Genomic DNA, 25,598 nt, shown 5'->3' on the forward strand with positions numbered 1-25,598 from the left:
ACATGTAAAAGCATATTTATGTAATATTCATATTTAATAAATTCCATTGCTCTGCACGTAGCAGAAAATGTTCTAAGTATTTATAAATAGATATTCCTATATCTATCTATCATCATCTATATATATATATATATATATATATATATATATATATATATATATATATATATATATATATATATACATATAAATACCTATATATAATCATGTATATACAGTATGTATATACTGCTTATATAGTTATAGGTATATATTGTACCAAAATACCATCAGATATATGTAGAAACATGTATTTATGAATAAATAGAACATATTCTGCTATGTGAAGAACATTGGAATGTGAAATATTTATATTTTCATTTCAGTTAGCACACTTGAGAATATGCGATCGGGTTTGCGTGCAAGGTGGGTGTTTTTTTCCACTTTTTTTGCTCCATTGACTTCTATAGGGGAATACTTTATTGCATGCATGATATTCTACGTTAGGCTTTTTATGCATGTCAGGTTAGCACGCAAGCAGAAACGTTTTACTTTTAACTTGTAATACGAGCGCTACCTGACGTGTTAAAAAAATGACTTGTAGCAGAGTTAACACTCAAGCGGGAGTGTTAAATACCACTCTACTTGTAATCTGGCCCTAACTAAATCTTAGACATGATAATGCATTAAAAACAAAGAGTAGCCTTACAATATATGCAGATGTATTTGTCCTTAGAATATATGTAGTTGTATTAGTCCTTAGAATATATGTAGTTGTATTAGTCCTTAGTTGATGTATTTCTTCAAATTGTATTAGTTGTTTAAATAGTGAAGACATAAATGTAAAGTTCTAGGCCTAGATTACAAGTGGAGCATAAAATGGTAGCGCTATAGTGTGCTAATATAATTTGAATATAATTTTATTATATGGGATGGTATTATTATTACTGTTGCACAAGTTATGTTCTGACTCCCAATAACCACAGCTGCCTTTACTACTAGAAATAACCTCCACAGCTGCACTATTGTATTGCGGTCCACAGCTGTAACACCTGAGACCTCATATCTTTAAGCCCTTATAACTTTTTTGTGCAATATTTGTTTTTCAATAATTTTTATTAGATGGTGTTATTATGAGTGTAACTGTATTTTTTATGTATTTTTTTGACAATTATTTGTTTTGCGAAATGTTTAACCAGAGCTCTGAGGACGCTGTAATAATTCTAGCGCCTCCTTCTCTACATTACGGAGCGGCGCCATTTTAGAGGTGGTTGAGCGCTTGTTTTCTACTCCGCCCCATTCTCTGGCATGAAAACGGAACGGAGCTGACGTTCGGCCTGCCTCTTATTTTATTTGTTTTTTTCTATGCCTCTGGGAAAAAAGAATGGAACAGTGTGTGTGAGGGATAGCTCTTAAGAACATCCATTTTTTGACAGTCACTGTTTTCACTGAGGGTTTAATCTTCCCAAGTGTTAGGAAAGAATTATGATTAAATCGATTTTTTTATATGTTTTTCCCATAAGCTGTGAAAAAGAAAAAGCAATTTAGGGTCGGAGGAGTTTTGTCTTCCCCCTACCTTGGCAGCACATGTTTGATTTCCATTATGTGTAAATAAATGTCCCAATGTTGACCTGCTTATACGGAGTCGGATTGGGGTTAATTTTAGACTGTGTTTCATAGGTTTCACATTCTAATACATTGTTTATGTTAGATTTCCTTCACTTAAGGAAATACTATCTTAATCCAATCAATATTTTTATTTTGCTAAAGAATGGAACAGAGGTCTGTTCTTAAATATATTTAGATTTTTAAGTAGTCTCTATAATCTTAAAGTGACAGTGTCATTTTAAATATTTTAAATAATTTAATTTTCAAAATTATTTTTAGCCTCATGTCTCCCCGGATGATGCTGTTTAGGCTATGCCACAGCTTTCTTCCCAAACGTCCCAAGCCTTTTATGGCATCACATGCAGTGCCCTGCGGTTCCTCTCAATCTCCTGGATGAGTTATTTGCCTGCAGAATTGTTTGCCCACGTCGTATCTTCTGGTATCTGTGGCTTTATCTGCTTTTCCTATCTTAGAGGGTATTCGCAAGAGCAAATTTAATGATAGTAAGGTTTCTGCTCCACTTGCTGCTATGCATATTGCCCTTCTTATAGTCTGATGAGGAGGATAGACGGTAGCATCTGAGGGTTAAACCTCTTATTTGGACAGTATAAATCCTTCATCTGGTGCTGAAGTAGTACTCTTCAGATTCAAGCCTGTACAACTTTGGGTAGGAGGGGTTGGCTACCTGGTAGACTTTGATTCTCCTGTAGTTGTCAATCCTCAAGAATCTAGTACATTTTATACATACTAGGATTCATCTGTAAAAATGCTCCTGTTCTTGATCGGGCTAGGAGAATGTTTCTCAGGTATAGGAGAAGTCAAGGAATCCTTTTTCCACATCACCTGTCTGTAATAAACTGTCTCCTTTAAATATCATGGCACATGGTACTTAAAAGTAGTAGGGGCCATTGCTATTCTGGTTAAGATAGATGCTCGTTTAAGTATGGAGGCTTTTATGCACAAGTGTGGCATCTTTTGGTCCAACGCCTTGTCTGATTCCTCAGAAGGGCTATTAGGCAAAAAAAATGTATTTCTGTTGCTACTTTTTGTTCCTTCATAACTTCAAGACGTTCTTCCCCTTTGTCTTCCAAGCAGGAGTAGTTCATATCCTCTTGGATAACCAGTCAGTCTTGGATCAGGAGGAAGTAATTAAAGAAACTGTAGTTAACTCCCATTCAGCATGTAGGGTTTGCCCCCGATCCAGGATCGGATCCTGTGGGGGCAGTCTATCTCAGTTTTTCTCATGCCTGGATACAAGATGTCCTAGATCTCTATAGGCCTGTAGATATAGTGTTCCAGGGTTACAAATTGGAATTCAACTCCTTCATCCCAGGAGTAGGTTCCACCTCTCAAGATTATCTGTAGCCCAGTTATTGTTTCAGTTCCAGTTTAGGAACAGGGTTTGGTTTATTTTCCATTCTATTTGTGGTTCCAAAGAAGAGGAATTTTTTTGTCCTAATTTGTACCTAAAATGTTTAAACAGTTTCTCAGAATACCGTCCTTCAAGATGGAGACTATTCGTTCCATTCTTCCTTGGTGCAAGAGGGTCAGTTTATAACAACCTTAGACCTGAAGGAGGCGTACCCTCAGGTTCCCATTCAAAAGGACCAAACTGTTTCAGTTTGTGGTTCAACAATGGCTTTGCCACGGTTCCCAGAGTTTCTCAAGGGTTTCTGGGCCATGATTCGGTTCCGGGATTGCAGTAGCGTCCTGCCTGGATGACTTATTGGTTCAGGCATCATCTTTCTACAAGCAAAATCTCATTCAGAAGTTTTTGTTGTCTTTCTTCGCTGCATGATTGGAAGTGAAGCTGGAAAAGAGCTCCCTTGTTCCAGCTACAAAGGCAGTCTGCTTAGGCACTATAATTGACTCCCTATCAATTAAATTCTTTCTGACAGAGGTCAAAAAAGCCAAGATCCTTCCTCTTGCCTCTCTTCAGTCTACTGTTCGGCATAGACATCATTCCCTTGCTCGATTTTGTTGAGAGCTCTGCAGTTGTGCATGCTCAGACAGTGGAATGGGGATTATCTGTATTGTCTCAGAGAATAGGTCTGGATCAGTCGACAAGAGTATTTTTCCTGTGGTGGTTTTCTCAGGAACTTTGGTCTCAGGACACATGCTTCGGGGACCTTCCTGGGCATTTGTGACTGCAGACACCAGCCTGCTGGGCTGGGGAGGAGTCTGGGATTCGTTGAAGGCTCAGGGACTTGTCCTGGGAAAAGTCTGCTCTCCCCTTCATCATTTGGAGTTGAGAGCAATTTTCAATGCTCTGATGGTTTGGCCTCAATTGTTCTTAACCCAGTTTATCGGGTTCTAGTCAGACAACATAGCATCTGTGGCTTACATCAACCTCCAGGGAGGAACTCTGAGTTCTTTAGCCATGAAGGAGGTGTTTTAGATTTTTTCAGATTTTTTTTTTGTGGGCGGGTGCTCACAGTTACTATCTATTTGCCATCCACATTTCGGAAGTGGACAACTGGGAAGCAGATTTCTGAGCAGACAGACTTCCCATCTCGGGGAGTGGGAACTCTGCCCGGAAGTGTTCTCCAGGTGAACATCGAGGTCATTTCGAGGTCAGGAGATCCTCAAGCCTTTCTAATAGTTACTCTGGCAGTTCCTTGGAACTTCAGGTTGGCATATCCTTTTCCTCTGTTTGTTCTCCTTCCGCGAGTCATTGTGCGGATCAAGTAGGAGAGAACATTAGTTTTTATAATAGCTTCTGCGTGGCCTTGCAGTATTTAGTAGACAAATTCAGTCTGGCGGACGTGACGGATGCACTATGCTTTTATCAGGCCCTAGTCCGAATCAGGCCTGTGTTTAAGTCAGTTGCTCCTCCTTGGAGCCTTAACCTTGTTCTTAAAGTTTTTCAACAGGCTACATTTGAGCTTATGCATTCCATAGATACTAAGTTGTTATCCTGGAAAGTTTTGTTTCTTTCTGCTGTTTCTTTTGTTTGGAGGGTCCCGAACTCTCAGTTTTGCAGTGTGATTCTCCTTATCTCTTATTTCAGGCAGATAAGGCAGTTCTTTGTACCAAGTTTGGTTTTCCTTCTAGGGTGGTTTCGGACAGAAAATTAATCAGGAATTTATTGTTCCTTCTCTCTGTCCTGATCCTTCTTCTCATAATGAACGTCTGTTGCACAACTTAGATATTGTGTGGGCCCTTAAGTTTTATCTTCAGGCTTCAAAGGACTTTGTCAGTCTTTTGCATTGTTTGTTGGTTTTTCTGGTAAACGTATAAGCCAGAAATCTACTGTCACTTCTCTTTCTCTCTGGTTAAGAAGTGTGTTCGTAGGGCTTCTGTGACTGCTGGACAGCAACCTCCTGGGAGCCTCCTGGGAGAATTACAGCTCTCTCCACTAGGGCGGTGTCTTCCTCTTGGGCTTTCAAAAACAAGACCTCTGTAGAACAGATTTGTAGGCGGCGACATGATCTTCTTTGTACATTCTTTCTAAATTCTTTAAAATTGATGTTTTTGCCTCGGCTGAGGTTTCTTTTGGGAGAAAGGTTCTTCAAGCAGTGGTGCCTTCTGTTTAGGTTACCTGTCTTGCCCTCCAGTATCATCTGTGTCCTCTAGCTTGGGTATTGATTCCCAACAGTAATTGATGATCCGTGGACTCACCGTGTCATTAGAAAGAAAACAAAATTTATGCTTACCTGATAAATGTATTTCTTTCTTGACACAGTGAGTCCACGGCCCTCCCTGATTTTCAGACAGGTTTTTTATATAAACCTCAGGCACCTCTGCACCTTGTGTTATTTCCTTTCCTTTGGTTGAATGACTGGGGTTTGTGGGAAGGGAAGTGATATTTAACAGCTCTGCTGTAGTGCTCTTTGCCTCCTCCTGCTGGCCAGGAGTGATATTCCCAACAGTAATTGATGATCCGTGGATACACTGTGTCAAGAAAGAAAGAAATTTATCAGGTAAGCATAAATTTTGTTTTTGTTAGCTCTCCACTCGTAATCTGGCCCATAATGTGACATATATAGGATATGAGTAATACCTACATAAAAGGGTGCCTTTGTACATATCTGCCCATTTTTTTTTATAGAAATAGACTAAGAGCAGTACAATTTAACGCCATTATAGTTTTTTTCAGGTCAGTTCATGATTTTCACTTACCTGAGCAGATAAGAGCTCAGAAAGCTGACAAGAAAATCATTTTATAACTCAGTAAATAGCATGTAGTGCAGGAATTTTGATACTTACCTTTCGTACACGTGAATTGGAAAGGATCATAGACTTGGTATAGGTAAGTTTCTGGACAGGGGAATCCAGTGGAGGGAAATCATTGCTCTGGCTAAATAAGCTCCCACTGGAAGAGGCACTGCTCAAGCACAAACCATCTGGCTCATCAGATGAGCTGATCTAAAAAGAAAATGTGCAAATTTGATTAAGGTTTTTTCAATACAGACTCGGTCCAATACAGTGATATGCTATAAAATTATGATCATGCCAGTTCAAGATTATAACTTACCTGATTAGCCTCATTTACTAGAAGCATTTCTACTAATGGAAGGTTATTGCAAAAATGATCATATTTAAATCTGAAATGCACATTTTACATTTGACCTTTTGTATTCCTATACACTTGCACACAAGCATAATGTCTGGAACTTTGCCACTTGTATTCTTCAGATTTACGTAGCTTCATTTATATGGCTGTACAGTTTATATTCACCCATACTTTTTGTTATGTTTGATGATATGTATTAACTCCACAGATGTGGGACTGCTATGGGGGGGTAAATTTGCCCCTCCTATGCCAACTTTTCTAATGGTTGGAGTGAGAAATCTCACATGTTTCATGATAATTATTCATTTTAGTCAAATATCATATATAGAATATATTTTGTTAATGTTTGTAGATTACCTTTTAAATTTTGCAAAGGTGGCCCATAAAATATTGTTACTTCTTTTTTTTATCAATGTACCTCTTTTGAAGCAAAGAAGTATGACATAATGTATTTAGAACTCAGTATAAAGGTGGATGTGAGCCAGGTAGGATTAATACATATATATATTATGCTTACAGTGGGAAACTCAGAGTTGATGGCTAAATATTATCAACATTTGATTTGATTAAAGCTATTCTTTATGCCCATTTTTTGAGATACAGAAGAAACATATCTGATACTCTTATTTTTCAGAACTATCTATCTGAGTCTAAGTGCAAGATTTATCAATCTATGAACAGACCGGATTCACATGTTATTAACCTGTCTGCATTTGATCACAGATTGTGGGGCACATTTGTTCCCCATATTTAACATTTAATGGGCGAACACTTGTGCAAGTCCACCCCCTACCCTCACACAAGCAATTGTGTGAGAGTAGGGCTTGTCAATAACCTTGGTTAAATAAATCCAGGGTGATTTTCATCCCCAACTCCAAACTGGCGAGAGGGTTTATGAAGCAACGGTTTAAACCAATGCTTCATAAATATCAGTTGCAGGCTCAAAGGAGCTGTATTTTGCGCTTGGGTTAGCACAAACAGTACAGAGCAGTGGGTTTTACATTTTCGCAGATTTTATACACAGTTTACAAGTTACATAGCATACACAACAATGTGTAAAGCTCCTGCTCTGTATCATGCAGCCGAACCTGAAGTGTACGATACAACTGTCAAAAAGACCATAACATCACTGATCTCTAAATACACACCTGTTCTGTCACACAGTGCATGTTTACCTGAGCTCAAAGATGGCAGCACCCAGTACATGATGTGCCGCATGATCAAGCAGCACCAGTATATAGTTAAATTAAGAGAGTGGTTTTAAAGAGTGCTGCGTGTAAAGGAGGAAAAACAATAAGGGGCCGATTTATAAAACCTTCAACTGAGAATACGATGGAATCCGCTTGAATCTTTGGTCATATTCGACTCAAATTGAATCCACCATAATTAACAAAGCATCAACATCGTCAAATGTTGAAGTGTGTGGGGGGGGGGGGCAGAGTTAACCGCTGAAGTGATCGAACATGAGACTGGAGAGCTCCCAGCTTAAAGTTGTTGTATTTGGGGATAATTGCTGAATACGAGCTCCAAATTTTTATTAGAATACCCAAGAACCCCAATGCATCTTTATAAATACTACAGGGATCAAAGAAAGTTCCCTGAGATTACAAGATCAGTCGAGGCTCTCCAAGAATGCTACGCTGACCGGCAAAATGGCGGACTACCACGCTGCAATAAAGACTCTACTACGGGACTTTGAGGAGGCTATGCGAGATCAGCTTCTAAGGCTGTCACATTATGCACAACCCATGGACATACAGGTAGAGACCAGCTATATAGAAGGGCAGGGAGGTGAAGCACCGCTAACATGACCGGAAACTCAGCCAGATGGCACTACACTACTGACTGATACCAGCCTCCACATGGGCCTCTCACTTACACCATGTGGTCTGGGTGTTCCTTCTCCCCTGATACCTGTTAGTTCTTTGGGAGTTGTAGTCGGCCACATGGAAAGGGGCATAGATCGCCGGATGAAGAGCCCTTCAGTACAAGAATGGGGCTATCCTGGTTTGCCTGAATTACCTGATACACAAGTTGGAGTGGAGTGGCATACAAGGCAACTAATAGTAGTGCAGATCGACCTGGTTAGGCCAGGGAGTGGAGATCCTCTACTTTTCAGACAGCAGCTCAGAGAGCTGGAAGATTTCTGGCTCTGGCAGCGATCCACAATGTTAAGGCTAAGAGACTCCACTAAACTAGCCCTTCAAAACTACGGACAAATGCAATAGCTGAACTTTACCGGTCTGGGATCTGCTAAAAATGTTATTGCTATGCTCTTTTCTCTCCGGTTTAATGCCCGAGTGAACTAACCAGGGGAGATACTTTAAATCCTTTCCTTACTAAAGACTAAAACACCAGGTTAGACAGCAATACTCTAAAGCATGTGTGATGCTGCTGATGGCAATTCAATACTGCTAGTTTAACGATATATGCTACTATCTTATGAATCTTTAAAATCTGTTTATTGCCTGTAATCTTTACTGACTCTGGCTGATAATGTTTGAAATTGGGTTAGTCTTGAATTTGCCCAGTGTTTAATCTGAAATTCATTGGACTTGAATAAGTCTGTATAATAATTGTTGTAGTTTAGCTCTAATTTTGTTTGTACCTATGCATGCATATTGACAAAAAGAAATTATGTCAGGCATAATTATGTTCTAAATCAGTATATTACTAAGGTTCCTATCTAGTTTAGTATATACTCTTATAGCAGACCTCCATATGATGCAGCAATATATTCTATTTATATGACCCCCAAGTCCTTACTTTCCACGTACTAGCGATATCCTTATATCCACTATATTACACAGCCTATGATAAGCCAGAGAGGTGAACCGTGTGTCCTCTGTCCTAGGGTAAAGGGCCCATACCCCTATGGCAGAGCTATAATACACAAGATGGCTTTATGTTCTTTGATGGATAGCTTCCAGTACTGTGAGGACAAAGAGTTTGGTTCCAAATTATACCTAGTGATTTATATATTGTTTTTCATCATAGATTCCTGATAGCAGGGCCGTCTTTAATATTGACTGGACCCTGGGCAAAAAAAATCCCCCCCCCCCCCATGCAATTTCGCTCTCCACCCCAACATCCCAAAAAAACAACTAAATCAATTTATTTTATAAAAAAAAATTAAATTATTAGCCCAACAGTGGATCATCCACTGCTGGGCTAATCATTTAAAAAAATGAAATAAACTGCAATGTGTGAAACTGGACCTAAGCAGTGCTAATAAGTAAATACATATATAAATTCCTCCACTGTGGATTCATTTAAAATGCTTTTGAATGTGATTCTGGTGTGAGGTTAGCTGGTTAAAGAGATTTAGGGCAGCTAACAGCAGCAAAGCATGTAAAGACTGAGACGGAAGCATGGAGGTGCAGACAAATATAAGTTTACTGACTGGAACAGCAGAATTACTATGGGAAGTTATAAAATCTGAGACATAGAGAAAACAAAAACTATAAAAATAAACCTTACATTAATGTGGGAAGTATCAGAATGAAACTATACATCAGTCACAGCAGCACATGTCCCTTCTCTGCTAGAAACATGTTCCCCCACAACCTGCACTAGACAATGCTGCATGGGGAGGGGCGTGTGTGCACTCACTTATTCTTCCCACTGACACCTTTCTACAAAGCACTGTTCCCCTAACAAACTTCAGTTAGTTGATCTTAGGGCCACAGCAGAAAGAGCAGGGCTAAGAGGACCAGCAGACTGGATGCTGTCTGCCCAAGGCTGCATGGATACAGTGTGAGATGAGTCACACAGCCTCAAGACTGAAGAGAGCAGTGTGTGCAGCTGCACAGATGCTCAAATCCTCATGTGCCTGCCGATCCAGATTTCTGCTGCATGCGCCTACAGTCAGCCCTACCCAGAAACAATCCCCACCACCAGAGCAGTTACCTGGTAACTTCTATCTTCAACCCCAGCAGGACCTTTTCTGATGCAGTGGGAATGGCTGGATGCCGAGTGAGGGCTTAGCATTCAGTGCTGCACAGTGCACATCTAAAATAGCACATGGCAATAGCTTGGCATGTCACATGACACCGGCACAGTCTGGTACAGTTTCTCACAAATAAATATAAGCAGAGAACTTTTGACTGTGACAGTATTAGGACTGACTGTATGTGTTCCCCATGTCACATCAGCAGTCTGGTATGAATAAAAAAAAAACTATTTTTATTTGTTTTTAGGACTTTTGGGCCCCTCAATAAAGACTGGGCCCTGGACAGCTTCCCCCTTTGTCCTGTGTTAAAGATGGCCCTGCCTGATAGTTGGTCACCTAGCTATAACATATTTTCCATATACCTTCCTGTTTGCATAGCGAGTCCTTGTATACTATATGCTCTCTATAGTTTTGAATATTTTGATAGTCCTGTTATTATATACAGATTTAGCCTAGTCTTTTGTGGAAATTTCCTAATGTTTAATGGGGCAGGGCAGAGTCGATCAAGTTATTTTTACATGTACAACTTTTACAGCTCTTCTAACCAGGAATGCTATGTATACATATAGTTACCTAAGTGTTTGCACATATATCTTGGAGGCTAATTTCCACGCATATACCTTGCACTGTGGTTACCAGCCATTTATAGAACCTCTAAATTGAGCTATAGATAGTCGCTCAATATAATTCAGTAGTAAACAGTACAATAGGAATACTACAGATAGTACTAGAAACACAACCTTTCTCATCAAATAGCTTAGTTGAATAGCAGTTACTGCTTAGTAAATAATATGTGGTGCATACAGTTGTATATAAGGGTTAATTGTCCTAGCAGGGATTGCGATATGCAGTATTATCATACTCATAGTATAATTCATACCTTAATGTGAGTACTATTCAATACAGCTCTAATGTTGATAGTTGAGAATGGATAGATTACTTAATTTCTGTATTTACTAATACCTAGATTACGAATTTTGTCGGTAATGCTGTGCGTTGCTAACGAGCAGTTTTCCCTCACCGCTCACTAACAGACAACGCTGGTATTACGGGTGTTTACTAACCCGGCGTTAGCCGCAAAAAAGTGAGCGAAGAGCAAAATTTAGCTCCACATCTCACCTCAATACCAGCGCTGCTTACGGTAGCGGTGAGCTGGCAAAACGTGCTTGTGCACGATTTCCCCATAGGAATCAATGGGGGAGATCCGGCTGAAAAAAAACCTAACACCTGCAAAAAAAGCAGCGTAAAGCTCCTAACGCAGCCCCATTGATTCCTATGGGGAAACACTTTTTATGTCTACACCTAACACCCTAACATGAACCCCGAGTCTAAATACCCCTAATATTACACTTATTTACCCCTAATCTGCCGCCCCCGACATCGCCGACACCTACATTATATTATTAACCCCTAATCTGCCGCTCTGGACACCGCCGCCACCTACATTATACTTATGAACCCCTAATCTGCTGCCCCCAACATCGCCGACACCTACATTATATTTATTAACCCCTAATCTGCCACCCCCAATGTTGCCGCAACCTACCTACACTTATTAACCCCTAATCAGCCCCCCCAAAGTCGCTGCCACTCTATTAAAGTTATTAACCCCTAAATCTAAGTCTAACCCTAACAGCCTCCCAACTTAAATATTATTTAAATAAAGCTAAATAAAATAACTATCATTAACTAAATTATTCATATTTAAAACTAATTACTTACCTATAAACTAAACCCTAAGCTAGCTACAATATAACTAATAGATACATTGTATCTAGCTTAGGGTTTATTTTTATTTTACAGGCAAGTTTGTATTTAGTTTAACTAGGTACAATAGTTATTAAATAGTTATTAACTATTTAATAGCTACCTAGTTAAAATAAATTAAAATTTACCTGTAAAATAAAACCCAACCTAAGTTACAATTACACCTAACACTACACTATAATTAAATGAATTACCTAAACTAAATACAATTAAATACAATTTTAAAAAATTATCTAAAGTACGAAAAAAAAACCCACTAAATTACAGAAAATAATAAAATAATTACAAGTTTTTTAAACTAATTACACCTAATCTAATCCCCCTAATAAAATAAAAAAGCCCCCCAAAATAATAAAAAGCCCTACCCTATATTAAATTACAAATAGCCCTTAAAAGGGCCTTTTGCGGGGCATTGCCCCAAAGTAATCAGCTCTATTACCTGTAAAAAAAAGTACAATACCCCCCCAACATTAAAACCCACCACCCACACACCCAACCCTACTCTAAAACCCACAGAATACCCCCTTAATAAAACCTAACACTAACCCCTTGAAGATCACCCTACCTTGAGAAGTCTTCACCCAGCCGGGCTGAAGTCCTCAACGAAACCGGGTGAAGTGGTCCTCCAGACGGGCAGAAGTCTTCATCGAAACCGGCCAGAAGAGGTCCTCCAGACGGGCAGAAGTCTTCATCCAAGCGGCAACTTCTATCTTCATCCATCCAGCGCGGAGCGGGTCCATCTTCAAGACATCCGACGCATAGCATCCTCTTCAAACGAAGTCCAACTGAAGAATGAAGGTTCCTTTAAATGACGTCATCCAAGATGGCGTCCCTTGAATTCCGATTGGCTGATAGAATTCTATCAGCCAATTGGAATTAAGGTAGAAAAAATCATATTGGCTGATGCAATCAGCCAATAGGATTGAAGTTCAATCCTATTGGCTGATCCAATCAGCCAATAGGATTGAGCTGGCATTGAGCTGCAATAGAATGCAAGCTCAATCCTATTGGCTGATTGCATCAGCCAATAGGATTTTTTCTATCTTAATTCCGATTGGCTGATAGAATTCTATCAGCCAATCGGAATTCAAGGGACGCCATCTTGGATGACGTCATTTAAAGGAAACTTCATTCTTCAGTCAGACTTCGTTTGAAGAGGATGCTCTGCGTCGGATGTCTTGAAGATGGACCCGCTCCACGCCGGATGGATGAAGATAGAAGATGCCGCCTGGATGAAGACTTCTGCCCGTCTGGAGGACCTCTTCTTCACAGCTTCGATGAAGACTTCTACCACGATTTGTTTTCTTGGTTGTTTGAAGTGTCGCAATGTCCATATGGAATTTGTTCAGATGTATTTATTATGTCTACTTTATCTGAATCTCAATAAAAATATGAATAAAAAAAACACACAAAAAATAAAGAAAAACACACATATATATACAAGTATGTGCAAAGATATATGTACAAATTCTAGCATTAATAATCATTTTAAAAAATGAAAAAAATGATAGTTATGTGAAAATATATATCAGATTTTTTGTATAACAAATAAATAAAACAATGAGATATTATTGTTTGTTCAGGTATAAATCTAGCTATTTCTTGGACATTAACAGATGAAAAATAAAAGATTAGCTTTAGAGAAATGTGCTTGTTCATGGACAGTAATGATATGGTATAAAGAAAGTTGGAAAAAACAGAATATCCGCAACATCAATGACTCTTATTTATCAACAGTCTGATGCTCATCGCTCTGTACTTGACGCGTGTTTTTGACAGACTTTTTAATAAATAAAGGCATCGTATGTGAATGTCTCGCGAGCATATTGACTCCAGCGAATGCACCGACATTGACGCTTTGATAAATCGGGCCCTAAGAGTGTGAGTAGTAACCAGGGTATTGTAGTTGTGCCCAGGGGTATAATGTCCCTTTAAGGAGATCTGATAAGAAAAAGTTTGATACGCTTTGTTTATGTCTTAAATGTAATACGCATTATCTACTGTACTGCAGTTGCTGGGGGTGTGTGCATTCCTTTTCATTACTGTAGTTCCCAAATATTACAAGTGCCAAAGTAGTAGCCGAGTACCATTATTTATACATGTCCAATGATTTACACAGATCAAGGAGGTGAGGGACTGGTCATTTATTTAAAAATATAGGTAGTAATAAGTAGTAAAAGATGTGGTCTTCCACCAGTGCCGCTGTACCTTTGATGAATAGATTTGTGATCATCTTTTTGAGCCCCAAATGGTCTTGAACCATCCTGGTGGACCAAATAACAACCAAAATCACTTTATAAAGAGGTCTGTTTTGTGTATATGTTTTGCTGTGCAGGTGAGACTGCTTGTCATAATTTCACTCACAGCAGGATCCATAAGGATAAAAGTTATTTGGGAAATGGGGGGCGTGTCCGACTGGCGACTAAGATGGTAAGATTCTAATACCGGCTACACAGAGGAGCTGTTAAAACCACTGGTTAACACTCCTATATTCTGACTCCAAGTTTGTTATCTGTGATAAGACAAGAATTAATACGTGTAGAGTTGATTTGATCAACTTTTGTACTTGATTTCGATCTAGCAGCCCTGAAATGATGAGGTGCACAGCGGAGGCCTAGTAGTGGCCTGGACCTTCATCTATCCCCCCATTCTCCTGACGAGTCAAACAACCCAGCCATTTGTACTGAAGAATGACCACTAAACCTTTGAAATAAGAATAAGCATAATCTGTGGAAAATAAGATAGGCAAATTATATGGAGACATTATTTACCCAATTATCATCTTAGTAAGAGCACTATCATCCAGCTATGGATTCGATCTGCCACGCTATTCTGGCCTTGCTGGGAGAGTTTGAAAGTAAACTGCGCAATAATATAGAAGACATACTGAAACCGTTGGACCAGGTACCATCTAGCCAAGATGCGAAGGAGAGATCCCCGGAGACACAGATGACCCGATGCTGTCAACTAGACCCTCTTTCTACCTACCTACCCTCTATTGAGGTGCAGAGTTGTTCCCTAGAGCTCCCGGTTATCTGGGTGGTGAAGCGGAAGCGGACCCGTTTGATGGGACCATCTGAGAAGAGAGACATGGAGGACTCCTTGAGGGCCAGTTATTTGAGCAGATCCACTGTAGACCTGGTCTCTTCATGTTCCCAGGGCGGAGCGGCCAGAAAATGTTACTTCTAGTTAAGAGGATTAAGATTGTATTCAGAGTTATATGTGAGTTGTCAGTAAGATGATTGTGTTAATTTATATACTACAGCAACATAGCTACGGCCAACACTTAGTTCTACTCAGCTCTTTGCTTCTCCTAGCTTTAGCATTGTTACTAAGATATTGAGGTACTTATTTGATAACATCTAGTTTCAATTCAAATTATTTGGTGTTCATATCTGTCCCATTAGAACTGTTGCCCCCTTACTTTAACAATATCCGGACTCCATTTCCTCAGTTTACATGTAGTAATGGGCCCTCTAATATTCCCCCACACTGCACACTGGTGGGAGCCTATAGGTGCCTATGCTTGTAAGTCGCTTTTAGGAACATATTACATAATTTACAGTAGATTAACCATATAATAGATTATACTTGGTTTAATGACATTGCTGAGCAAATATAATAGCAAGTAGTCTTCTATCATTAACACACAAGACAAGTGTATACTCATAAAGGCATCCATATATAGTAGAGTCCACTATGGATACATGACAGGACAGATGTTTGGCTGGCTAGCACTTTTACTTTTGCACTACTACTCTGTGTTTTTTTGTTTGTTTTTTTGAGGTTGATTTATATTGTCAAGTTCATTTTATGTAAATTTATGTGCCAATAAGTACACTATAGCAGGGGATACAACTGATTACTCACAAGGGTACAGAGGTTTCTTGATATAATGGAACACCACATGGTGAAATATATAATTAATCCAACCTGTACTACACTTGCAAGCATAGGGGTTATTTTATGATTTCTAACTGATTTGTATAGAGAATACTTATTTAGATACAAAGAAGCCTATACCCAGCCCTTCTGATTGTATAGTCATATCCGTATGTACAAAGGTATGTCTGAAAATAGGATATAATACAAAACTTAACAAAACTCCCATGCTGATCTCTGATGAGCTCCTATTTTTATATCTGCTCTCCTTACTTCAGTCTCCTATAGATGATAACTAATGCAGAGCATATTACAAATTATGTTTTGCTTAATAGCTACTACTTTATTAATGTTGCTAGTGATAGCACTATTCCTTAGTTTTCATATTTGTAGTATTACTGCTCCAAGAATGACCACCTATTAAAATGGGAAATAGCCTGCCATAAATATAAATGATATATATGGTTGTCTAGTGGATTTACTGTATATCTACTTTCCTGAGGATAGTGGTTATTATAATATGGGATTTCAAACTGTATGAGCTATACAGTTTCTAGCTCAATAGCTATATTTCATATTCCTACTAATACTGAAGAGTTTTCAAATCCCTATGGAACTAAAGCTAACTCTTTTTTTTATAGATATAGACAATATCTTAGCAGAAGTTTATAGTCCATCATGTATAGTCCATGTATATTTAAGGCAATTCAATTGTCTACAGTAGAACAATTACCCAACGCGACTCACAACTTAACATTTATTTGCTGATCATACATCTTATCCTCCCTCCAAATATAGTATGGCTCACATAAAATATCCTCCATATGTCTATGTTTATGATCACTAGTTTTATGTTTCTCTTTGATAAACTGTAAGCACATATTACTAAGGGCCCAAGAGTGGCTCTATATGTTTTCTACTTGCTATATATCCCCTATAGTTTCCTCTCACTAATATATAATAATACTAGAGGTCCATGAGAGATCACTATCTTTTGTATGGGGTATAACTTTTTCTATTTTTTTACACTCCACATTAGGGGTAAATAATAAGATTTACATTTTACTAAAAATTGAGAAAAACCAAGGTTACTTGAGCAGTATCATATTTGAGTTTAACTCCCTGCAATCTCTTACATTTCACTATATATTGGTGTATATTTATATTGTGTAACCATCTATGACTGTGTTTGCACATGGAATTTGTATCTTTTCTTTATTTGGAAAAAGTTGATGTTTGGTCTATTATGTGGAGATTAATGTTTGTACTGCTAAGCCTTCATTGTTTGTAATCTTGTGCATGAACCTTAATAAAAAAATAATAAAAAAAAGTTACTTACTCTCTAATCTGCAAGGTTTTTCTATTATTATATTGTAAGGTATATGTCTCTCCTTCACATACAGAACTCTGCATAGCTAAATTAACATCTCTCAAACTAAAATGTACTTTCTAAAATTATTCAGGGGACCTCACAGTACTAACGAGACATCCGATAATTTTGCCAGAGCGGACAGCTGTAGACCATAATGCCCTTACGCCTAGATTATGAGTTTTGCGTTATGGTGCGGTACGGCTATACCACTGAAAAATTGGCCATTGCGCGTGGAATGGTTGGTAACGCATATTACGAGTCGCGGTGGTATAGCTATACCGCAAGCATTTTAACCTGTAACGCAATGTCCATTCCGCACTCAAAAAATGATGTTTGAGTGCAGGATTTTCCATAACGCCGTAATACAGGTTGTGCGGTCCGGCTAAAATGCTTTTGTTACAGCCTATACCGACACGAGCCATTCCGCGATCTGAGACCAGTAGTTATGGATTTCGCGAAACAAAATTGTTTAACAAAACTGATAACTAAAATGTTACAAAGTACACTAACACTCATAAACTACCCATTAACCCCTAAACCTCCACCCTCCTGCATTGCAAATACTATATTAAACTTATTAACCCCTAATCCGCCACCCACATCGCAGACACTAAAATAAACCTATTAACCCCTAAACCGCCGGCCCCCCACATCGCCAACACTATATAAACCTATTAACCCCTAAACCACCAGCTCCCACAGTGTAACTAATAAACTAAACCTATTAAGCCGGACCCCCACATCGCAAAACACTAAATTAAACTTTTAACCCCTAAACCTAACAGCCCCTAACTTTAAATTAAAAGTTACACTATAACTATCTTTAAATAAATAAAAACTTACCTGTGAAATAAAAAAAAACCATTAAACTATAAATTAACCTAACATTACTATTCTAATAAAATAAAAAAATAAATTACCAATTAAAAAACCTAAATTTAAAATTTAAAATAAACCTAATACTACGAAAAAAATTAAAAAAATCTAACATTACAAAAAATAATAAACACTAAAAATACGAAAACTAAAAAACTCTAAGATTACAAAAAATAATAAATGAAATTATGAAAAATAAAAACAATTGCACCTAATCTAATAGCACTATAAAAATAAAAAAAATAAAAACACCCCCTAACCTAACAATAAAGTACCAATAGCCAATAAAAGGGCCTTTTGTAGGGCATTGCCCTAAGTTAAACAGCTCTTTTACATTAAAATATTACAAAGTCCCCCCTAACAGTACCCCCCCCCCAACCAACCAACCCCCCAAAATAAAAAGGTGCATTTTGTATGGGCATTCAGCTCTTTTACACTGCCCAAAGCCCTAATCTAAAAAAAAAACACCCCAAAGAATGAAAAAAAAAAAAAAAAATAACCCCAGAATATCTACTCAGGGTTCCTGAAGTTCAGTCATCCATCCTCATCCAGGCAGCAACATCTTCCTCCATCGTCAAACCATCTTCTATCTTCATCTCGGTGTCGTGGAGCTGTGGCGGCGCAGACATCCAGCGTGGAGGATCCTCTTCATACGGTCACCGTGGTATACTGAAGCTTGAATGCAAGGTACCCGTTTAAAAATGGTGTACCTTGCATTCCTATTGGCTGACATTTTCAAATCAGCCAATAGGATGAGAGCTACTAAAATCCTATTGGCTGTTCAAATTCATGTAAGAAAATTACCCAAGATAAAATACACATGTAGTAGTACTTTGCAGGCAGCAACAACAGGACATTGTACATTTCAAATATAAATGTAATAGTACTTTGCAGATAGCAACAACAGAAGAATGGTCAATGCATCATAGTAACAAAAATCCATCAGAGCGCTTGGTTAAATATGATTAGTAATCAAATGATTAGACAACATACAAGGAATTCTTCATGGTACAAAAGGTATCAGATGACAATGAACGAATACAATCAGCAGTATAAAAATATATTCACAAAGAGTGACTAAAGTTTAATTTATTGCAACAAAAGTGAAATAAGGTAAGTATTACTGTTTTTATTTTAATAGCCTGGGGATAGGGAAAACAAACTATTCATAAAACAGTTTCTCCGAGTTTGTAAAACTCTCAACCTTGGCCTAAAAAAGATAGACAATTAAAAAAAAAACAATGGCCAGGGTGAGGTGAATAAGATACACATTTTCTGACTCTCTTATTCATTCTTGAGAAGTAAATGTCCTCACGAGAAATAAGTTGAAATCCAATGATTTTTTCTGCAGATCTCACAATTCTGTGTAGTTTCTCATTTAATGATGACCAGGTTAAAATAGAAGATGATAAAACTGATTCGATGATGGCTGAATAAAAACAAGGCCACATTTTTCAAGTTGCCTTAAAGGGGCAGTATACACCAATTTTCAAATAACTGCATGTAATAGACACTACTATAAAGAATAATATACACAGATACTGATCTAAAAATCCAGAGTAAAACCTTTTAAAAACTTACTTAGAAGCTCCCAATTTGTCACTGTTAATGAGATAAGCTTGGGACACCCATTGAAAGGGTCTGATAGCAGAACCTCCCCTTCTCCCGCATATGAAAAGACCCATTATACAAATAGAAGCAGTCTGAAGTCTGTATACATCAGTATACATCTACAACTTTGGGGCTTGGTTAGGAGTCTGAAAATCAGCACAATGTTATTTAAAAATAAGCAAAACTATACATTTTTACAAAAACACACCCAGATGGGCTATATAAATTAATCATCTACAAAACATTTATGCAAAGAAAAATCTAGTGTATAATGTCCCTTTAAGAAGAACAACATTTTTGAGACTTTTTAATTATAGTAAAAAATATTAACGTCCCATTTCAGATACAATACAAAGAGCCAGAGCACACTCCTGATGCACAAATCGAGCATAGAACAATTAGTAGTGACAGCTAATTTTGTGTAGATACTTAAAGGGACACTGAACCCAAATTTTCGCTTTCGTGATTCGGATAGAGCATGCAATTTTAAGCAACTTTCTAATTTACTCCCATTATCAATTTTTCTTCGTTCTCTTGCTATCTTTATTTGAAAAAGAAGGCATCTAAGCTTTTGTATTGGTTCAGTCCTCTGGACAGCACTTTTTTATTGGTGGATGAATTTATCCACCAATCAGCAAGAACAACCCAGGTTGTTCACCAAAAATGGGCTGGCATCTAAACTTACATTCTTGCATTTCAAATAAAGATACCAAGAGAATGAAGAAAATGTGATAATAGGAGTAAATTAGAAAGTTGCTTAAAATTCCATGCTCTATCTATCACCAAAGAAAAAAATTTGGTTTCAGTGTCCCTTTAATTTGTACATCTGTATCACAATGCAAGTGTAGATTTTGAGTAACAGAGTGTGTGTGTGCTCAACAAGTAGTGACTACTTATAGCTGATTGCTGTAACCAGACAAGTAATGAGCTGTTAATATAACGCTGCTATCTATTTCATATAGGTACCGTATTTATCACTTTCAGATATATCGGTAATATTTATATCACAAATATGACCTGAGGTTATTTATTTACTGCCAAAAAGGGCTGCAGAGCAAAGCAATTCACCCCTACCATGTGACATTACACCCAGCTCTGTCTAAGGATTGGCAGATGATTGGAAGTTCAAAAGAAAATTGTGCTCGCTAAATATTTCTGACAGATACCGTATTTCAGTGAATACAAAGATAGCAACAAGCTGCTGCTCCAGATATAAAACAGCTGTCAATCACATCACTTTGTTTAGACAGGAGATGCTATGGCAGCAGGGGAAGAAGTGCAGCCTCTAAGAGGAGCTGGGTGGTACTATCTCTCTTTACAGGGGCAACACCAAACCTTAAACGGACAGGAAAGTCAAAACTAAGGGGCCGAATTATCAAGCTCCAAATGGAGGCTCTGTGAAGGCTCGCCGGAAATAGAAGTTATGAAGCAGCGGACTAAAGATCGCTGCTCCATAACTTGTCCGCCTGCTCTGAGGCCGCTCTGACACCCCCTGCTAGCGGCTGATTGGCCGTGAATCTCCAAGGGTTGGTATTGCACAAGCAGTTCTGGTGAACTGCTTGTGCAATGATGAATGGCAATAAATTTATCGATGTGCAGCAGACATGATATGCTACATCGTATTATGTCCGCTCGCACTTTGATAAATATGCCCCTAAATGTTTATATTCATTCAGAAGCAGCATGCAATGTTAAACAACTTCTATGATCAAACACAGTTATAATTAGGGACCGATTCTAAAAACATAGCTAGGTGGTTCCCCTCAGAGAATTCAATTAAAAAGGCCTATCACTGCGAGTTGCAAAATGTCCCCGATAGTAATGGAGCACACTGGAAAGGGAAAATGTTTACAGAATAAGCAGAAATTAAATGCTCCTATTTAGCCCACTAGCAGAGGTGGGGAATCTAATTTTACAATATATAAATACAAATTTCACAGGTTTTTTGCATGTGCAGTGTTATTTTATTATGATTTCTACACACAGACACACACACATATATATATATATATATATATAACGGTAGCTATATATATATGGCTATTATTGAAATAAATATTTAAAAAGTGTTTAACAGGGAAGGAATACAAATATATATATATATATATATATATAGTAAAGCAGTTATGGATCCCACGGACGGACTCCGTGTTGCAGCAAGGACCCAAGAAAAGCAGGCACACAGGTTTTTTCATAAACACTCCGGTTTATTTGCAAAGTTGATTACCAAACGTTTCGGCTCACACACGAGCCTTTGTCAATGGTGTACAAAACCAAATGTGGAAAACTAGAGCACAAACTAACCTAAAATACCCACCCAGCCCAAGTGATAGACCAATCAGAGAGAGTGACAGCGGCACACCCACTCACACAGACCCAAACAGCTTATTGCCGGGCTCAATGTGGGCGTCACGTGACGTCATCACGTTACCGCCGTCCTGTGTGTAACCATGGAAACATGCGTAACCATGGAGACCAAACATACACAAATGTACTGTGCGGGTGCGCTGGCGGGTAAGCCTCTGATGGAAAACATATCAATTAATCAAACAGTGATCTGAATACCCCTATATACAAATACAATAAAGGAATAGGTATCTATCTATATGCAACATTAAGACAAACCTAATATATAGCTTATAAAGTGAAAAGCGCTACCGAAACCCAGAGTATAAAAAACTACTGACACAGCCCTCTATACTCATAGTATCAAGGCATGTGGGGAGGTAGCAGGTGAGGGCATAAAGAACAATCTCAAGCCCCCTAGATATTTAGACAGGTATACATTGCATCATGCCAGAGGAGTAGGTAGAAAATAAGTCCTGGATGACTCCCACTTCTTCACATCTTATTTGTGTTTATACCAGCAGCCAAAGTCTATGTTGACATTCAGGCCTCGAGGGGCAACTGTGTCCAGTGTGAAGATCCATCGGGATTCCATTCTTAATAGTGCCAGTCCTCTGTCACCACCACGTCTGTTGTGGGGCACATGGTCAATCAGCATCACTCGCAAAGAGGAAACAGAGTGTCCTGCAGTTGCAAAATGTCACGCAACCGGTTGTTCAGATCGACCTTTTTCTATTGCTTGACGAATTGCTGTTTTATGGTTAGCCAAACGTTCTTTGAACGCTGTCACTGTTTTGCCTATGTAGAATTTGGAACATGGGCAAATAATGGCGTACACCACATATTCCGATGTGCAGGATAATCGGTGTCTTATTTTGTATCTTTTGTTGTTATGGGGATGTTGAAATGATGTCCCAGCAATGAGATTGTTGCAAGTGACACAATTGCCACATTTGTAACATCCTGGTTTCCCTCTTGTGAGCCATGTCTGTTTTTCATAGCAGTGTGTGGGATCACTGAGTACTAGTAGATCCCTGAGGTTACTTGCTCGCTTGTATACCACCCGGGGTACCGGAGCATCCACAAAAGGTAGACTAGTGTCCTTGGAGATCATCATCCAATTCTTCCTTATCACATTCTGAAGCATCCCTGATCCCGGAGTGTAGGTAGTTACAAAGTTCATCCGGTTCGGTTGTTTCGTTACTGTCCGTTTCGGGATAGTGTCATTCTGGGTGAGCTGTATGGCTTCACTCTTTTGTTGATCTATTAGCATAGGTGGATATCCTCTGCTCAGAAATTTTTGTGACATTTCTTCAAGCTGTCTCTCTTTTCGGGAGTCATCCGTGTTGTTCCGGACGACCCGCAGGAGTTGTGAGGAGCTAACACCATCTCTCTGGAATCTAGGGTGGAAACTCTGGTAATGGAGTATAGAATTCTTATCAGTGGGTTTATTGAACAAGGTGGTGTGCAATTTATCACCATTAGGTGTTGCTACTCTGAAAATTTCCAGGTCAAGAAAATGAATCTGATTGTTATTATATTCCATTTTAAATTTAATCGTGGAGTTAAGGGTGTTTAATCCTTCAACCCACCCAATAAGTTTTTCAAGGGTATCACCCCAAATCAAGAAGACATCGTCTATGTATCTGCGATACATTTTGATGGGGTTCTGCCTGGAGAATATATTATATTTTTCATACATCGCCATATAAATGTTAGCATACGATGGGGCCATATTTGACCCCATCGCAGTGCCCATAACTTGTAAGAAGTACTCGTTTTCAAATCGAAAATAGTTTTTCTCCAAGCAGAACTCCATCAGATGCAGCAGAAATTCCACAGGTGGACCAGTATATAGTGGGTTGTCAATCAGGATTTGTCGTACCATATTGATACCATGCCCATGGGGTATCACCGTGTATAAACTTACTACGTCCATAGTAACTAGAGTGTCAGTAGGGGCCAGATTATCAAAGTCTTTCAGTAGTTTAATGAGTTCAGAGGAATCTCTGAGATGGGACTGAGTGTTTTGAACCACTGGTTGAAGGTAGAAATCAATGAATTCTGCTAGGGGTTGCATCAATGATCCCCTGGCAGACACAATAGGTCTGCCAGGGGGATCTTCGAGGGACTTATGGATTTTGGGCAGTAAATATAGTATTGGGCAGATTGGATGATCAACTGAAAGAAAGCCCAACACATCATCATCAATTACCCCAGCTTGATGTGCCAAGCCCAAGAATTCATCGATTTCTCTTTTAAAAGTTTTGGTAGGATTAGATTGTAGTTTGCGGTAGGTATTGTGGTCACGTAGTTGTTTAAAAGCCTCACCTCTATACTGTACATAGTCAAGTATCACTGTGGCCCCACCCTTATCCGCTGGCCTTATGACTATGTCCTTGTCAGTGGACAGAGACTTAATTGCCCGTCTTTCAGCACTTGTAATGTTGTCTCTTGGCAGAGGCATATCTTTGTGTAGTTCAGTAAGGGTGGTTGTACAGATATGGTGGAATGTTTTTATTGACGAATGTGTGTTAGTCGGTTCAAAGGTGCTGCTTGCTTTAAATTGTTTAGGGGTCTGATTCTCCTTATCTTTAAAGAAGTCTTTAAGCTTCAACTGCCGTTGGAATCTACCCATGTCTACCATCCAATCAAAAAGGTCACAGTGGGGGGTGGGTACAAAGGACAATCCCCTATTAAGGACTTTTAGTTCGTCACCTGTAAGAGGTCGTTTACTTAGATTATAGATTATAGTGTCTTTTTCTGTCGTGGCTGGTTTTTTCGTTTTGCCCCGCCCCCTCCTGATGCTGCCGCCTCGGGGCCTACGGCTAAAGGGGGTTTCTGTGCAGATCTTGTGAGTACCCCACTTGCAGTGCTGTTAGTAGTGTTCTGAGTTTCGCCTTCTGAGGAGTCCCCCCCACTACTGTCTACTGTGGTGAGATTAATTCGTCTGTTCTTGTTAAAAGGTGTTCTCCTACGTCCACCCCAAGTAGAGTCCTTCCCAAATAACCAGCTGTATACTTTTTTCTCTCTATAATCGTTCTCAACCGTGACAAATTTTTTGTTCTTAAATGTTAGTAAGTCCTGTTTGTATTTCTCTACTTGTGTTCTTAATTTGGTGATCCAGTCTGTTGAACTGTCAGATGTGAGTACAGTTAATAAGGTGTCTTTAACAGTGTCGATTTCTTTTTTAATATTAACTTTTAATCTAGTGACCTCCTCAATAACTAATAGCATCAGATCATGTGAGCATTTACTTAAAATTCCACACCACCTTCTGCAAAAATCTATGTTATTCCTGCCTAGGGTGGGGATATTCTTTACTCGAAATCCCCTGGGAATAAATTTCAGTTTATGATACTTAGATAAGTAAACAGCATGAAGGTGAAAATCTACCTCTTTCCTTTCTAGATGTAATAGTTTGTGATAGATATTGTTTGGTGTCTCACCTTTTGTCTCCTCCAACTCCTGCAGGTCTGCCTCACAACGGATGCGAGCCGCATCTGCTTCTGTAAAAGCAAAGTCCTCTATATTGCTATAAGGATCCTCAATGTTAGGCACTTCTTGAGTAGTAGGTGGTGTTTCCATACCCGTCTCAGTCTGAGTCGATGCAATGTATCACAAAGGTTGTCTTGTTGCACAATAGCAAGGTTGGTTTTGAAAAGTATCCACAGTCACTTAATGTAATT

The 25,598-nt window shown here is 38.7% G+C and overlaps 1 protein-coding gene across 3 annotated transcripts in view; it reads right to left on the reverse strand.

Annotated features, from left to right (window-relative positions):
* ARHGAP9 (Rho GTPase activating protein 9) overlaps positions 1 to 25,598 on the reverse strand; it is a 343,366-nt gene that overhangs the window by 117,453 nt on the left and 200,315 nt on the right. For all 3 annotated transcript variants that reach the window (XM_053708184.1, XM_053708185.1, XM_053708186.1), the window contains one exon: positions 5,797 to 5,955. In XM_053708184.1, coding sequence (XP_053564159.1) covers positions 5,797 to 5,955 — 159 coding nt within the window. The remainder of the gene's footprint in view (positions 1 to 5,796; positions 5,956 to 25,598) is intronic.

This window comes from Bombina bombina, chromosome 3 (genome assembly GCF_027579735.1).
Source record: "Bombina bombina isolate aBomBom1 chromosome 3, aBomBom1.pri, whole genome shotgun sequence".
NCBI lineage: Eukaryota > Metazoa > Chordata > Amphibia > Anura > Bombinatoridae > Bombina > Bombina bombina.